Raw genomic sequence first — 12,871 nt, 5'->3', positions numbered from 1 at the left:
TGTCTTAGTTCTTTTTTTGAAACCAAAGGTAAATAGGGAGGAAGACGCAAAGAGTCCATTCTTCCCTCTCCCCTGAAGTATATGACTGATGTTATCCCATGGCATAAAACAAGATAAATAGCTTTTACCCAAGTAACAGAAAAGCCACGCTTGGTGCAAGATAACTGCAAAGGAAGAAAGTATGACTGGTCTTCCAAAATGGTGCAAACAAACTTGGAGAACACAAAACTGAAGACTAAATAATTACAGATTAGAAACTACAGAAGTAACAGAAGGAGAAGGCAGAACAGTTGAATACTGCTCCCAAATGTTGCAGTAGAATCGAAATTAATTGGCAATGTGTAAATGTGTCATGTCACATAAGGTAAAATTGTGATATGCGTGATAGAGGGCACATTATCGTCATTACTCAGCACCAGAGAAGGCTGACAGCTACTGAAGAAAAGCATAATAGCAACATGACCACATAGCATTTAGAGAGACTACTGGAGATTCAGTACTGACAATAAAGTAAGCAATGCTAAAAACAGTCACTTGAACTATTTGCTTTTATTACGGCATTTTAGATTGAACTTTAAGGTTAAAATAGAAAAGAATTGGACCATTGTTTGTTATGAACTGCTCATTAAGAGCACCTACCTGTTCTCTAAGGAGGGAAGATACTGCAATATGTGAACAATGGGATAAAAACCTTACTGTAATAATACAGTATAGAATAAGCAGTGTTCTCAGTGGTTTTCATGCATGTCAAGTTCATATCCCCTCTTACTATGGTATACAGGTAGAAGTCAGAAAAAAACATCCATATTTTACAGACATATATGGCACTATGCAATGTTAATGCTAGAGGGAAATCAATGGTTAAAAAGGCAACGTTTCATTTTAAGGACCAAGGAAAGAAACATGGAAATTAAAATCTGTTTAAATTCTATGAAAGAAAGCAATGATTTTCAAAGCATATAATGAGGATGTGGTAGCCAGAGAATATTACTGAGTCTCTCTGAGAAGGTCTGCTCAGGAACAGCTTCCACATCCTCTGTAATCTCAACTTTGGAGGTTTGGATGTGGAGATTTTAGCTCATCTACAGCAGACCATGCATGAGTAGCTGCGCTCTCCTAGGTTTGCTGCCACCTTGGGCAATCTACTGCCTCTTCTTTTTAAAAAAATGGGTACTTGTGCAAGTGAGACAGTGAATCTGCCTTGAGGATAGTCCAAGAGCCAAGAAGTTCAGCAGGCTGCCTACATCCTTCCTCTTCTGTGTGAAAAAAAGTCTGCCTAAGAATTGTCAAAAGCTCACCCAAACCAGAAAGCCTGTGCTTTTACAATAAATACCTAAAATACTGTAATTTTCAAATTCAGAATTTTGTTAGCATACTGTAAAAGCTGACATGATTGCATGTATCAGTTCTCATACTATTCTTCTTTTTACTTAATTGTTTGCATACCTAGAGGCCATTTGAATGGGTCTGCAAAAGCAAGTACACTTCATTCACATGAGCTACTGCTGAAAAGTCCATATTCAAATGAGAGTCATTTTCATAGGGCATCAGTTTGAAAAAATACTGCCACCTTGCTGTTCTTCTAGTAACCCACTATTACTCCGCTTCCTATTATCTATACTCAAAAAGTAATTAACTGCAAATGTAAGCTACAAATAGAGTGGCTGCTACCAACTACCTATTAGCACACTGAAGTTAGAAATGCAATATATGGAAGTCCAGGTATCAACAAGACTTTAATGTTCTAAGTAGTAGTCAGTTTTCTGTTATTTTAATAATGAAATAAAACCAATCAAATCAGTGTTGTTTATACAGCCCAACAATAGTTACTAAGTTAAATTTCTTAACTAGTATATTATAATTAGCAGTCAAACAGGAAAAAAGAACACATGGATCATTTCTTACAGGGAGGGATAATTTTGAGTTCACAGAACAATAAATCCAGAAAAAACATAGAAAAAAATATTTCAGTCATTGTGTGAATTTAGACATATAGATTCATAGAATCTTTTGAATTGGAAGGGACCTTTAAAGGTCATCTAATCAAACTCCCCTGCAATGAACAGGGACATCTACAGTTAAATCAGGTTACTCACAGCCTTGTTCAGCCTGACCTTGAACGTCTCCAGGGATGGGGCATTTCTGGGCAACCTGTTCCAGTGCCTCACCACCCTTTATTGTAAATACTTCTTCCTTAATCCAATCTAAATCTCCCCTTTTTCAGTTTGAAACCATTTCCCCTTGTCCTATCACAACACACGCTGCTAAAGAGTCTGTCCCCTTCCTTCTTACAGCCCCCCTTTAGATACTGAAAAGCTGCTATCAGGTCTCCCTGGAGCCTTCTCTTCTCCAGGCTGAACAGCCCCAGCTCTCTCATCCTGTCCTCATAGAAGAGATGTTCCATCCCTTGGATCATTTTAGGGGCCCTCCTCTGGATGTGCTCCAACAGGTCTTTGTCACTCCTGTACTGAGGATGGGATGCAGTACTCCAGGTGAGGCCTCTCCAGCACAGAGTAGAGGGGCAAGATCACCTCCCTCAACCTGCCGGCCATGCTTCTTTTGATGCAATGCCAGATTCAGTTGGCTTTCTGGGTTGCAAGAGCACACTTTTTGTTCATTTCCAGCTTCCCATCCACCAGTACCCCCAGGTCCTTTTCAGCAGAGCTGTGCACCATCCTTACATCCCCCAGCTTGTACTGATAGCAGGGGCTGCCACAACCCAGGTGCAAGACCCTGCATTTATTGAACCTCATGAGGTTCTCCTGGGCTCACTGCTCGAGCCTGTCTAGGTCTCTATGAGTGGTATCCCGTCCCTCGGGCATGTTGACTGCACCACACAGCCTGATGTCGTCTGCAAACTTGCTGAGGGTGCACCCAATCCCACTGCTGATGTCATTGATGAAGATGTTAAAGAGCACTGGCCCCAGCACTGACTCCTGAGGGACTCCACTTGTCACCAATCTCCATCGAGACACTGAGCCATTGACCACCACTCTCTGGGTATGATCTCACAACCAGTTCCTCATCCATCAAACAGTCCACCCATCAAATCCATATCTTTCCAATTTGGAGAGAAGGATGTTATGAGTTACCGTGCTGTGAACTTACTGAAGTTCAGATAGATAGATTACATCAGTGTCTCTTCCCTTGTCCACTGACAGAGTTACACCATCATAAAAAGTGACAAGTTTGGTCAGGTGGGACCTGATGTTGGTGAAGCCATGCTGCTTATCCCATATCACCTCCCTCTCCTCCATGTTCCTTAGCATAGCTTCCAGGAGGATCTGCTCCATGATATTCCCTATCACCAAGGTGAGGCTAATATGTTGGTAGTTCCCTGAGTCATCCTTTCTATTCCTCTTTAAAATGGGTGTGATTTTGCCTTTTTTTTCCAGTCAACAGGGACTTCACCAGACCACCATGCCTTTTCAAATATCATCGAGTGTGACTTGGCAATTACATGAGCCAATTCCCTCAGGACTCTGGGATGCATCTCATTGGGACCCATAGACTTATGGAGGCTAATGTTCCTCCAGCAGTTGTGAACCTGGTCTTTGGTTGCAGCAGGGGGGCACTGCTCTCCCAGTTCCTACCTTCTGAACCACCCACTCAAGGGCTGTGTGCAGTTCTAATGAAGACTGAGGCAAAAAAAGGTGATGAAAACCTCAGCCTTCTCCTTATTACTAGCCTACCTTTGTTGCTCACTAGGGAGGGTACACCCTCCCAGACTTTCCTTTTCAGTATGTGTACACCTTCTGTTATAAAGCTGCCTTTTCAATGATGTATGAAATGAAGCTTTAAACTAAATGTTGTAACTTTTTAAAAGTAAATGCACTACATTAAGTATAGGTACATTAAGTACCTTGTGATGTGTTATTTCTTCACAAAGCTCCCAGAACATCAAGTATTAACATACTATCCTCAATTCTTTCTCTCTGAATATAGAATTTAACAAATGCTGGAGGAGTGCTGTGTGCAGTCAACTCTCTTGTATAGAAACACAACTCAAAGGTGACATCGCTCATGTCAGCTTACTCAAAGGCAATGCATTGAACAAAGGTGATCCATGCCAACTTTTACTTTGGGTAGCTCAAAGTAACTATGGGGTGAAGGAGGAAAGCAGGAGCAGATGCAGTTGCACACCTAAAAGGCAGGAAGCAAGTTGAAAAAAAAGAAAACACAGATTAGTTTTAGGAGCATTTATTTTGGGATCTCGTTAAATTATAGGCGTTCAACACACCAACATTTAACTCATGAATGCCCACGAGAACATTTCTGGCCATTTCTCAGCAGCAGAGCCCACCACAGACATCCCAAACGCCTACAAGCAGCTCCGCTCACACCCCACCCCACCCCACCCGCTGCAGCTCATGCTGACAAACCCCAGCCAGGGGACTCCGATTTTAAAGGAAAGGTCACAGAGCATCAGAGTGATACTTCATTTGTAAGCCTTTCTGCGTGCCCCAGCAGGCCTGGTTTTCAGGCTTTCACCAGGGACGCCTTTTGGACAAGCGCACAGAGCTCCAAGCACAGCAGCCCTTCAGGAAGCTACCAGAGGTGCGGTGTGCAGGTTAACACCACTTCTACCTCTTGCCATGAACTGGACTGAGGGCGACTGGAGGAGGAAGCCCTAGAGCCCTGCGATACGAGCGCTTCACCCCCTCAGAAGGGAGGCAGCTTTCAAGCCCTGCAGAGAACCGTTCCTCACGGTGGCAGCGGTGCCTGCACAACGACGCGCCGCGAGCCTCCCGGCGGAGCGCGGGGCGGCCGGAACAGACACCCCGGCCCAACGGCGCGACGAGCCGCCTACCCGGGGCCGGCAGCGGCCGCGCCGCCACAGCGGGGCGCTCATGGCCCCGCCGCGCCGCCGCCGCCTCCCGCCCGAGCGGCCCACCGCAGTGCTCGGCCCCTGCCGGAAGCGTCGTGTGCGTTTCGCTGCTTTGCACGGGAACTTCGGTCGGGCGAGCTGAGGGAGGAGGGCGCGGGAAATGGAGCTTGTGACGGGAAGAGCCCTGGGAAGGGAGGAGCCGCGGTCGGTAGCACCTGCTGTGGGGAAGGGGAGCGGGGCGAAGCGGGCGGCAACTACAAGTCCCGGCAAGCCGCGCCGCGCTCCCGCCCCACCTCTCCCGTCGCTGCCGCCCCGAGGGGAAGAGGAAGCGGCGGGCTGGGGCGGCGGGCGGCCGTGGGGTGAGCGGGGCGGGGACGATGCGAGGAGCGCGGGGCAGCGCGCAGTACCGCGGTGCGGCCTGCCGGCGGCTTGCGGGCTGCAGCGTGCCGCTGGGCGCCTGGGGCGTGGTGCGCGCGTGGCTGCTGGGGGAAGGCGGGCGGTGCGGGCCTGGTGGGTTAGGCCGCGGTATGCGTGCTGCTCTGGGAGTGGAGTGAGGTGCTCCAGGTCAGAATTGTCCTCTAACAGTTCTGGTAGTGCTGGAGATCGTCGCTGAGCGGTACAGAGAGGCCTGTTGGGTGGAAGCAGGCTGCAAACTCGAAGTAGATAGGGAACTGAAAATGTGAAATTAAAGCAAGGTTCATAAAGTGATGAGGCGTGTTTTGGTTTTGTTTCTCTGTAGGTAATGGAGTCTTGCAGCTCTACCAGCATTTCCAAGAGCAAATCGCCGACTTCTGAAAGTGAAGATGAGATTGAGTTTGTTGGAGTAAGTACCTCCGGAGCGTGGAAATGTACAGCTGCCCGCTGTAGTAAGCCTGCTGTCAGCAACATGACCAAAGGGGAGCAGGCTTCTGAGTACTGTGTTGCTGGCCTTGATTTCATCTCAAAGGAACGTTTTAGTTTTCAGATTTAAAGATTATTTCTTTTTGAAATCTTTGGGGCTTTGGTGTTGGCTGTAAAGATGGTTTCATTTGGAAATTTTTGTGGCAGATATGTTTATGTTAAAGGGACTTTTGGCCATAACATTGTAAAAACAGCAGGTGATGTCACTTGGTTCCACAGAGCAGCACCTAGCAGGTGAGTGAAGATGCAGAGTGGTCAGTGGGGTGTAGAATCATAGAATCGCTCAGGTTGGAAAGGACCTTCAAGATCATCAAGTCCATGTGTATGAGAAGGTCACCCATTTGTCATCATTATAGATGACTTTTCTGGCAATCACACAATGTTTTGTTTAATGAGTAGTCTCACTGAAGTTAATGAAATAAAAGTGCTGCAAACTCTGCAAAATGATATCCAAAACACTTTGTTTAGAATCATAGAATGGTTTGGGTTGGAAGGGACCTTTAAGATCATCTAGTTCCAACCCCTCTGCTATAGGCAGGGACACCTCCCACTAGACCAGGTTGTTCAAAGCCTCATCCAGCCTGGCCTTGAGCCCCTCCAGGGAGGGGGCATCCATAAACTCTCTGGGCAACCTGTTCCAGTGTCTCACTACCCTCACACTACAGAATTTCTTCCTAGTATCTAGTCTAAATCTGTCCTCTTCCAGTTTAAAACCATTTCCCCTCGTCCTGTTGCTATAAAAAGTCCCTCCTCAGCTTTCCTGTAGGCCCCCTTCAGGTACCGAAAAGCTGCTATAAATCTCCTTGGAGCCTTCTCTTCTCCACGCTGAAGAGCCCCAGATCTCTCAGCCTGTCCTTGTAGGAGAGGTGCTCCAGCCCTCTGATCATCTTTGTGGCCCTCCTCTGGACCTACCCCAAAAGCTCCATATCCTTCTTGTGTTGGGGACTCCAGAACTGTACGCAGTACTGCAGGTGGGGTCTCAAAAAAGCAGAACTGCAAGAAGAGTTAGGAAATAATGGATTAGAGGCCTTAGCTGTCTTCTCAAATTGTGAAGCACTATGTAACTACAGTGCAGCACCTGGCTTGTGTCAATATAACCTTAAGGAGCTTGCACCTATTAAATAAATATCCAAGGAAAACAGGATGTTTTCCGTGCTGCTAGTGTTCTTGCCTCCATCCACTGTCAATGAGATGGTGCTGTGTGACAGGCATATATGCAAGAACAGAGGGTTGGTTTCCCCTAAAATGGTAGTCATTACCAATAAGAAAGAAATTGTTCATTGCTGCCGACATTGGTAACAGATGGCTTCCTGTGGATTTGTCTTTAATACTTAAAGAAAAAAAAAAAACCTGGCAGTAGATTTTTCTTTTTTTACCTGTGTTATATGGTGTTAGATAAAGTCTAAATTCAGCGTACAGACTTCCTTTCTGCGTGGGTATTAAGGTACTTCAGTATGAGGGACACGTGCTTATTTTTGCTGGAACTTTAAGTAATTGATTCTCTCTGAAACTTCTGTATCTTTTGGTTGATTTGGATGAAAATTGATCAATGAGCTGAACGTTCTTTATATAAACAGTCGAGTGTTCATGCATAGCGCGATTGAATGAGCTTCACTTGCATAAAACACTGGACAGGAAATGACTAAGATAATATACCTTTTTGCATGTAATGGTTGGAGGGCTGGTGAGGAACCAAGAGCACCAACTGAAAGAAAAAAAGACTTAAAAAAGTCAACAGTTCTTCCTTTTTTTCTTGTTTTTGCATGTGGATAGCATGTACCCTTTGTGGACCCAGTGTTGACTGATTAGAGAGAGGCTGACCCGTATGGTAGGAAGACTGCTTAGGCTTATTTGTACAGGGCTGGCATCCTGGGGCAAGTAGGCTGCTCTTGCCAGTGATGAATGCAGAGTTTGAAAGACCTGTTTATAAGACATGAAGACTGAGTACCAAGCATGGATAGCTTTCTGGGTGACAAATTGCTAGAAGTTGCCAGTGTGGTCAGCTAGAGGCGCTGCAATTTCTAGCTCTCGAGTGCTTGTCCATATTTTTTTCTACTATAATCTCAGGCTCTTGTGTGCCAGGACATCTCATGGAAAGGTAAAAAAGGAGTTGGATGGAGTTAACTGCATCTCAGCTTCTTAACTGTCTTATAGTGATCAAGTCTTCAGCTTGGCGCTGTCTTTGCATTGCTTTACTTTTTAAACCAGTTGGAAAAAAATGAAGTAATTCTCGTAACTTTCCATTTGGAGACTGCCATCTACTGAGGTGAGCCAACAAGAGCAAGAGCTGAATTCCTGCAGTTCAGACCTTTCCCTTCACATGGTACCAGAGTATTAATTGGGAATGTTTACTGGTAGTAAATGCTCTGTGTCTGTAAAAAAGATTTGTTTCACCTGGCACCACTTCCCCCAAACAAGCTAAAAAATATACAGAGTTTATGTCAAGCTATTGCTTGCATGAAGTTCTCAGAAGGCCTCTGTGAACATCTGAGGGAAGAACAGTTCTAGTCTTGATCTCCATCCTTAAGAATGGTTTCAGTTCTGAGCCTCTGAAGTAAGAGGTTTTGACCTCCAGTTTTCATTGTGGTATTGACAACTTCCTGGCAGTGGTAGGTATCAGCTTATGCTGAAGTCACTGGCTCTGTAGAATAAGTATTTGGAGTTTTTTCTGCATCATTGCACTCAACTAGGATGGATCTAACACAGTGCTGTGACATGTAGTGATGGCTTTTAGTCAGGGGTTCTCATGCGTTGACTTCAGCAGTGGCCAGGTGGATGGACTTGGAATAGAATTATCACTGTTTTCCCTGATTCTTTCTCAAAATATCTGTTGTGGTCCAGATGAGTTGTTGATCTGACCCAAGATTGTAGTTCCTTTTACCCTTAAGTATTTGTTTACCATCTTATTGCAGAAGCTAAGCCTCCAACCAATAAAATGCAAATGAGCCTAATTGCTACATTTGAGACTTCATTGTTATTCGTGTATGTATATGGGCAGGTGGTTTTCCCCTCCTTTCTGGGTGGAAAATAAGGGTGTGTATCTTTGAGAAGTCACGTCAATTGTTTGCCATATTGCATTTGTGTTCAAATTGAAATGCAAACCAGCTAGCACATAAATAAATGTTTAGTAAAAGGTAGAAAATACAGAAGGACAAAAGGATGTTTCATGTATGCAAACAACACTAAAACAAGTGAATACTACTTACAGTTAAAGGAACTTACTGTTATGGTCATTAGGCTTGAAAGCAAGTATAGTAAGTAGGATAATAATTCTGCTTTTCAGTTATCAGTTTTCTGTCTCTTGATTAGTTCACTGCTGAACTGAACCAAAGGAATCAAATACACTTAAATGAGGAAAACCTTTGCAATTGAAGAAGCTACAGCTGTTAGTTGTTTTGAAATATTCAAGTCTGATTTTTACTGATTAGATAGTCAAGATGGTCTGAGTGTGTTTTCGGACAGTAACATGCTAGCACCTGTTGTTATATGTATTTAATTTCTTATGGATTTATAGAGGCTGTCGTTTTCTACCAAAGCAAAACTGTCATGGATTTTTCAGATTTAGAAAATCAAATTCTCTTTTTTTTAATTGTAAAAAGTGAAGTGCTCTTTTGGGGTAACAAAGCTTAGTTCATATAAATTTTGTCATCTGTCCTAGGTCTCATCCCTCATTCTTCCTAGTGATAGAGTGAAGATTGTTTATGCTGGCCAGCTGAACAGCTTTACGGCCTTGAAAGGTGGAAGAATGGAAAGAATGAAGTGCAGTAAACACTGTGGAGAGAATTGCATGCTTCTGCAGTTCTCTGTGCTACTTCTCATGAGGCAGTAAATCTTCACAGCGTGCCCTACTTGGTCCATTTTTAAGATGTTCAGGACGCCGCCAAATACATGTCAGAGGTGGTGGATACAGTACTGCACCTCTTCAAGAAGTCAGTAAATTGCTGGCTGTCTCAAGTCCTTCTTCTGCCTGGAAAACTTAAATTAGGAATATCTCTGGAGTATATAACAGTTCTGTGGCATCTGCCAGCAATATTGCCAGACAGATGAGTAATGCTGCAGTTCAGTCAAATACTGTCACGTGATGTAGATGACATCGAATGTACAGACTTCAAAGAAAAGCACAGCTGCGCAACAAAAGCTTAGACTTGTGTTTGGTTTTGCTTATTGACATTGAGGTTAGATAGTAACTTTGAGACTCTAGAAGGTTACATTGTCAAATTTGGATGGGGAGCTTTTCGTAGCATATAGAGATTTTAATTCAACTTTGTTTCTCCTTTTTGCCTATTTCTCACAAAAATGAGGCCAAGGTAGTTACCGGGGAGGATGAATAAGTTCCCAGGCAGTGACCATGGGTGCAAGTTAGAGTTAACTGGGAGCATTTCCGTTTGGTGTGCGTAAGCTTACTTACTGATTGCATATTTGTTATATTGATTATTTAGTTGACAAACGATAATGCTGTAGCATGATGCAGTTTTCTGTGTGACATCAGACTCTGGATGTAGTGCTTCTTTTTTTCTTTTTGCATTTAAAAGTTGAAGGCTTGTCACAATGGATATGCATGGAACTCTAGTCAGTATTTTCTGTCTTCTTTTAAAACTTACCTGTTTGTTTAGTTTGGGTTGCTGATTTTATTTTTTCTGACCTCAGAATCTCATTTAGTTAAAGCATGAAAGTATGATTTCTTTATTTACTTTTTCACATGGTTACCAACATTCTGCTACCTACTCTGTAGCTGCGAGTAGAAATGTTAAAATTGATCTGAATTGAGAGTGACTGTGAGTATATACATCTGGAAGCACCAGACAGAGTGTAAAAATGAAGGGATTTAAAGGCTTGTAAATCATCAGGCATTGATGTTATCTAGACTAGCAGGTCACTGAGGTCGCAGACAGTCTGTGTGAAGTTTCTCAAGATTCTCATCAGGACAATATTCATACAGATCAAACCTTTTATAAAATGATAGCAGAAGACTGAGAACAGGCCTTAGAACATCCTAAGGCAAACCCTATAAATCTTAGCGACTCACGGAGAAGCAGCATGGTGGGGTGGAAGAACTGAGATGTGCAAGAGAACAGGACTACCTAGCTGGGAGGAATGGAGGTGGCATGACAGGCACTGGATCGCCAGTGTCTTTTGTCTCCCATGTCACAGCATGGGATCCCGACCAACCTGCCTAGGTGCTTACCTTTGTACGTGAATGGTAGGCAGATGATTTTGACGTGTCTTGGTGCTTCTGAGTGCGTGGTGTTAGTATGACTGGGTGAAGTATGTTTTCTTTTAAAATAAACCTCTCCTTGCTATTTTTGGAACAGATAACCTGCTTGTGGAATATCTGCATAGAAAGGAGTAGACTTGAGGGCATAAATATGTATGAAACTATCTCCCACTTTCATAATGTCTGAAGTTCCTGAGGAGTCTAATTTCCTTTGGAGTTGAAGTTAAAATTGTCTTCTTAAAACAAACAAAACAACGAACAATCTACCGTATAGCTGTACTTAGTAAAATCGAGGACTATTCACTTCTTGATAATGATCTGATACCTGGTAGCATTGAAATAATGGCACGAGTTGAGCATTTCTGACTAGGAAAGTAAGTTTTAAATTGTTTGAGAAGATGAAGAGTGTAATGTTATTAAGAAGGCTCAGGTTGTTCATTTTACTTTTCATCATTGATATTAGTATATTAAGTTGATATTTGATTTATTTGTACAAATTATACTTACACGCATGTTTTACCAATTCTCTGCATAAGTCTGTTAAGGTTCCCTTCAGGAATTTTAATATACCCTCTTGAAACCTTGTTGGTAAAATTTCCCTTAAGATATTGTTAATGCTAACAACGTGCTGTAGTGTGTGCAATATTTTACTTTTGAGGAAAGCAATTTAATATTTTTGTATGTGCATGTTTTCAACACTTTTTCAGGAAGAACCCTTAAGACCCGTACTGGAATGCATTGATCTTGTCAGTAGTGATGATGAAGAACCTAATAGCAGTGCTTATGCTCGAGTGAGTATGTTGTGATTTATCTTGGGACTTCTCAGTTGGAGAAAAAAAAATAGTAATTACAGTCTCGTATTTTATTTCTCACCAGCCATTCTTCATGGAAAACTTCCTAGAGGCATTTTTTAACAAGTGATGAAAAATAGAAGACTTCTTAGTACTAGCTTGTTTATTAACCTAACGTTAAGTGGAGGGCAAGTATGCCAACGCTTCATTTTTTCCAGAGACAATTCTTGCCTTCCTGAAATGAACTTAGTGCTTTTATTTGTATTTCAGTGCTTTAACAAAGAAAAGGAGAGGAAAACATCACTTCTAAAGTGACCTCAGAAGTCAAATAAGTCAAATTCCAGTCTCTAGCCTGCAAATGTATCTGACTGCTCTGAGACCTTTTCTTTCTTGAAGGACTTTTTGGGAGCAGTATATAGGCCATAGGATCTGATGTCATCCTGCTTTTAACTTAGCTTTGTTCTTCATAAGCTCTCCTAAGAATTTTAGTCAGAAGCAGGCTTGTCAAATCATGTGTTCCCCAGCTGTACTGTGCTCACTCTGTGGGACCTTGAGAGGGACAGTGGCTGACAGTGAACTGCTGGAGTTGTTTTTGCAGCAGCAGCCACCATCTCTTGGCATCTGATAGGAGATTTGCACGGTAAAGCTGGGTCTTAAGGAAAGGCAGATCTCCTGTATGTATACAGGCACACTCCCTTATGAAACCTTGTGGAACTTAAGATTAAAGTTTCTGTATTGAATTGTGTCCTGATGAACGTAGTGGGCATTGCTTTGTGCTGTATTAATACCTGTTACTAGCTTAACAATTACCAAATAAAATTTTTAACTTTACAATTGTAGAGAAATACTAAGCGTAAAGATTACATTGACTATCAGAAAGAAAGAGTTGCATCGACCCTGGATCGCCTGGCACGCCATGTTGAAGTAGAGAAACAGCAAAAGGAAGAAAAAAACAAAGCCTTTAAGGTATTGTGTGTATTTTGTTTCAGTAGAAATGTGTAATGCAGGCCTCCTAGTCATGAGTGCGTTTGCTTTCACTACAAAGCGAATAAATACATTGGTGAGCCAGACCTGAAACTAGCAATTAGAGTTCTTTGCTTCTGGGGTATTGTATGAAATGCAACGTGGACTTTTCTT

General features: G+C 42.9%; 1 protein-coding gene across 8 annotated transcripts in view; it reads left to right on the top strand.

The window, feature by feature from the left end:
* The window catches only part of LOC110395841 (E3 SUMO-protein ligase ZNF451-like), a 42,100-nt gene continuing 34,047 nt past the window's right edge, over window positions 4,819-12,871 (top strand). For 2 of the 8 annotated variants that reach the window (XM_021390771.1, XM_021390770.1), the window contains exons 1-4: window positions 5,205-5,295; window positions 5,568-5,651; window positions 11,651-11,734; window positions 12,575-12,700. In XM_021390771.1, coding sequence (XP_021246446.1) covers window positions 5,206-5,295; window positions 5,568-5,651; window positions 11,651-11,734; window positions 12,575-12,700 — 384 coding nt within the window. In that variant the 5' untranslated portion in view covers window position 5,205. The other 6 variants (XM_021390772.1, XM_021390775.1, XM_021390773.1 and 3 more) reach the window with 6 other exon arrangements.

The sequence above is a fragment of the Numida meleagris genome, chromosome 3, assembly GCF_002078875.1.
Source record: "Numida meleagris isolate 19003 breed g44 Domestic line chromosome 3, NumMel1.0, whole genome shotgun sequence".
Classification (NCBI taxonomy): Eukaryota; Metazoa; Chordata; class Aves; order Galliformes; family Numididae; genus Numida; species Numida meleagris.
The sequence above is the reverse complement of the archived record's forward strand: the minus strand, read 5'-3'. Positions and strand labels throughout refer to the sequence as shown.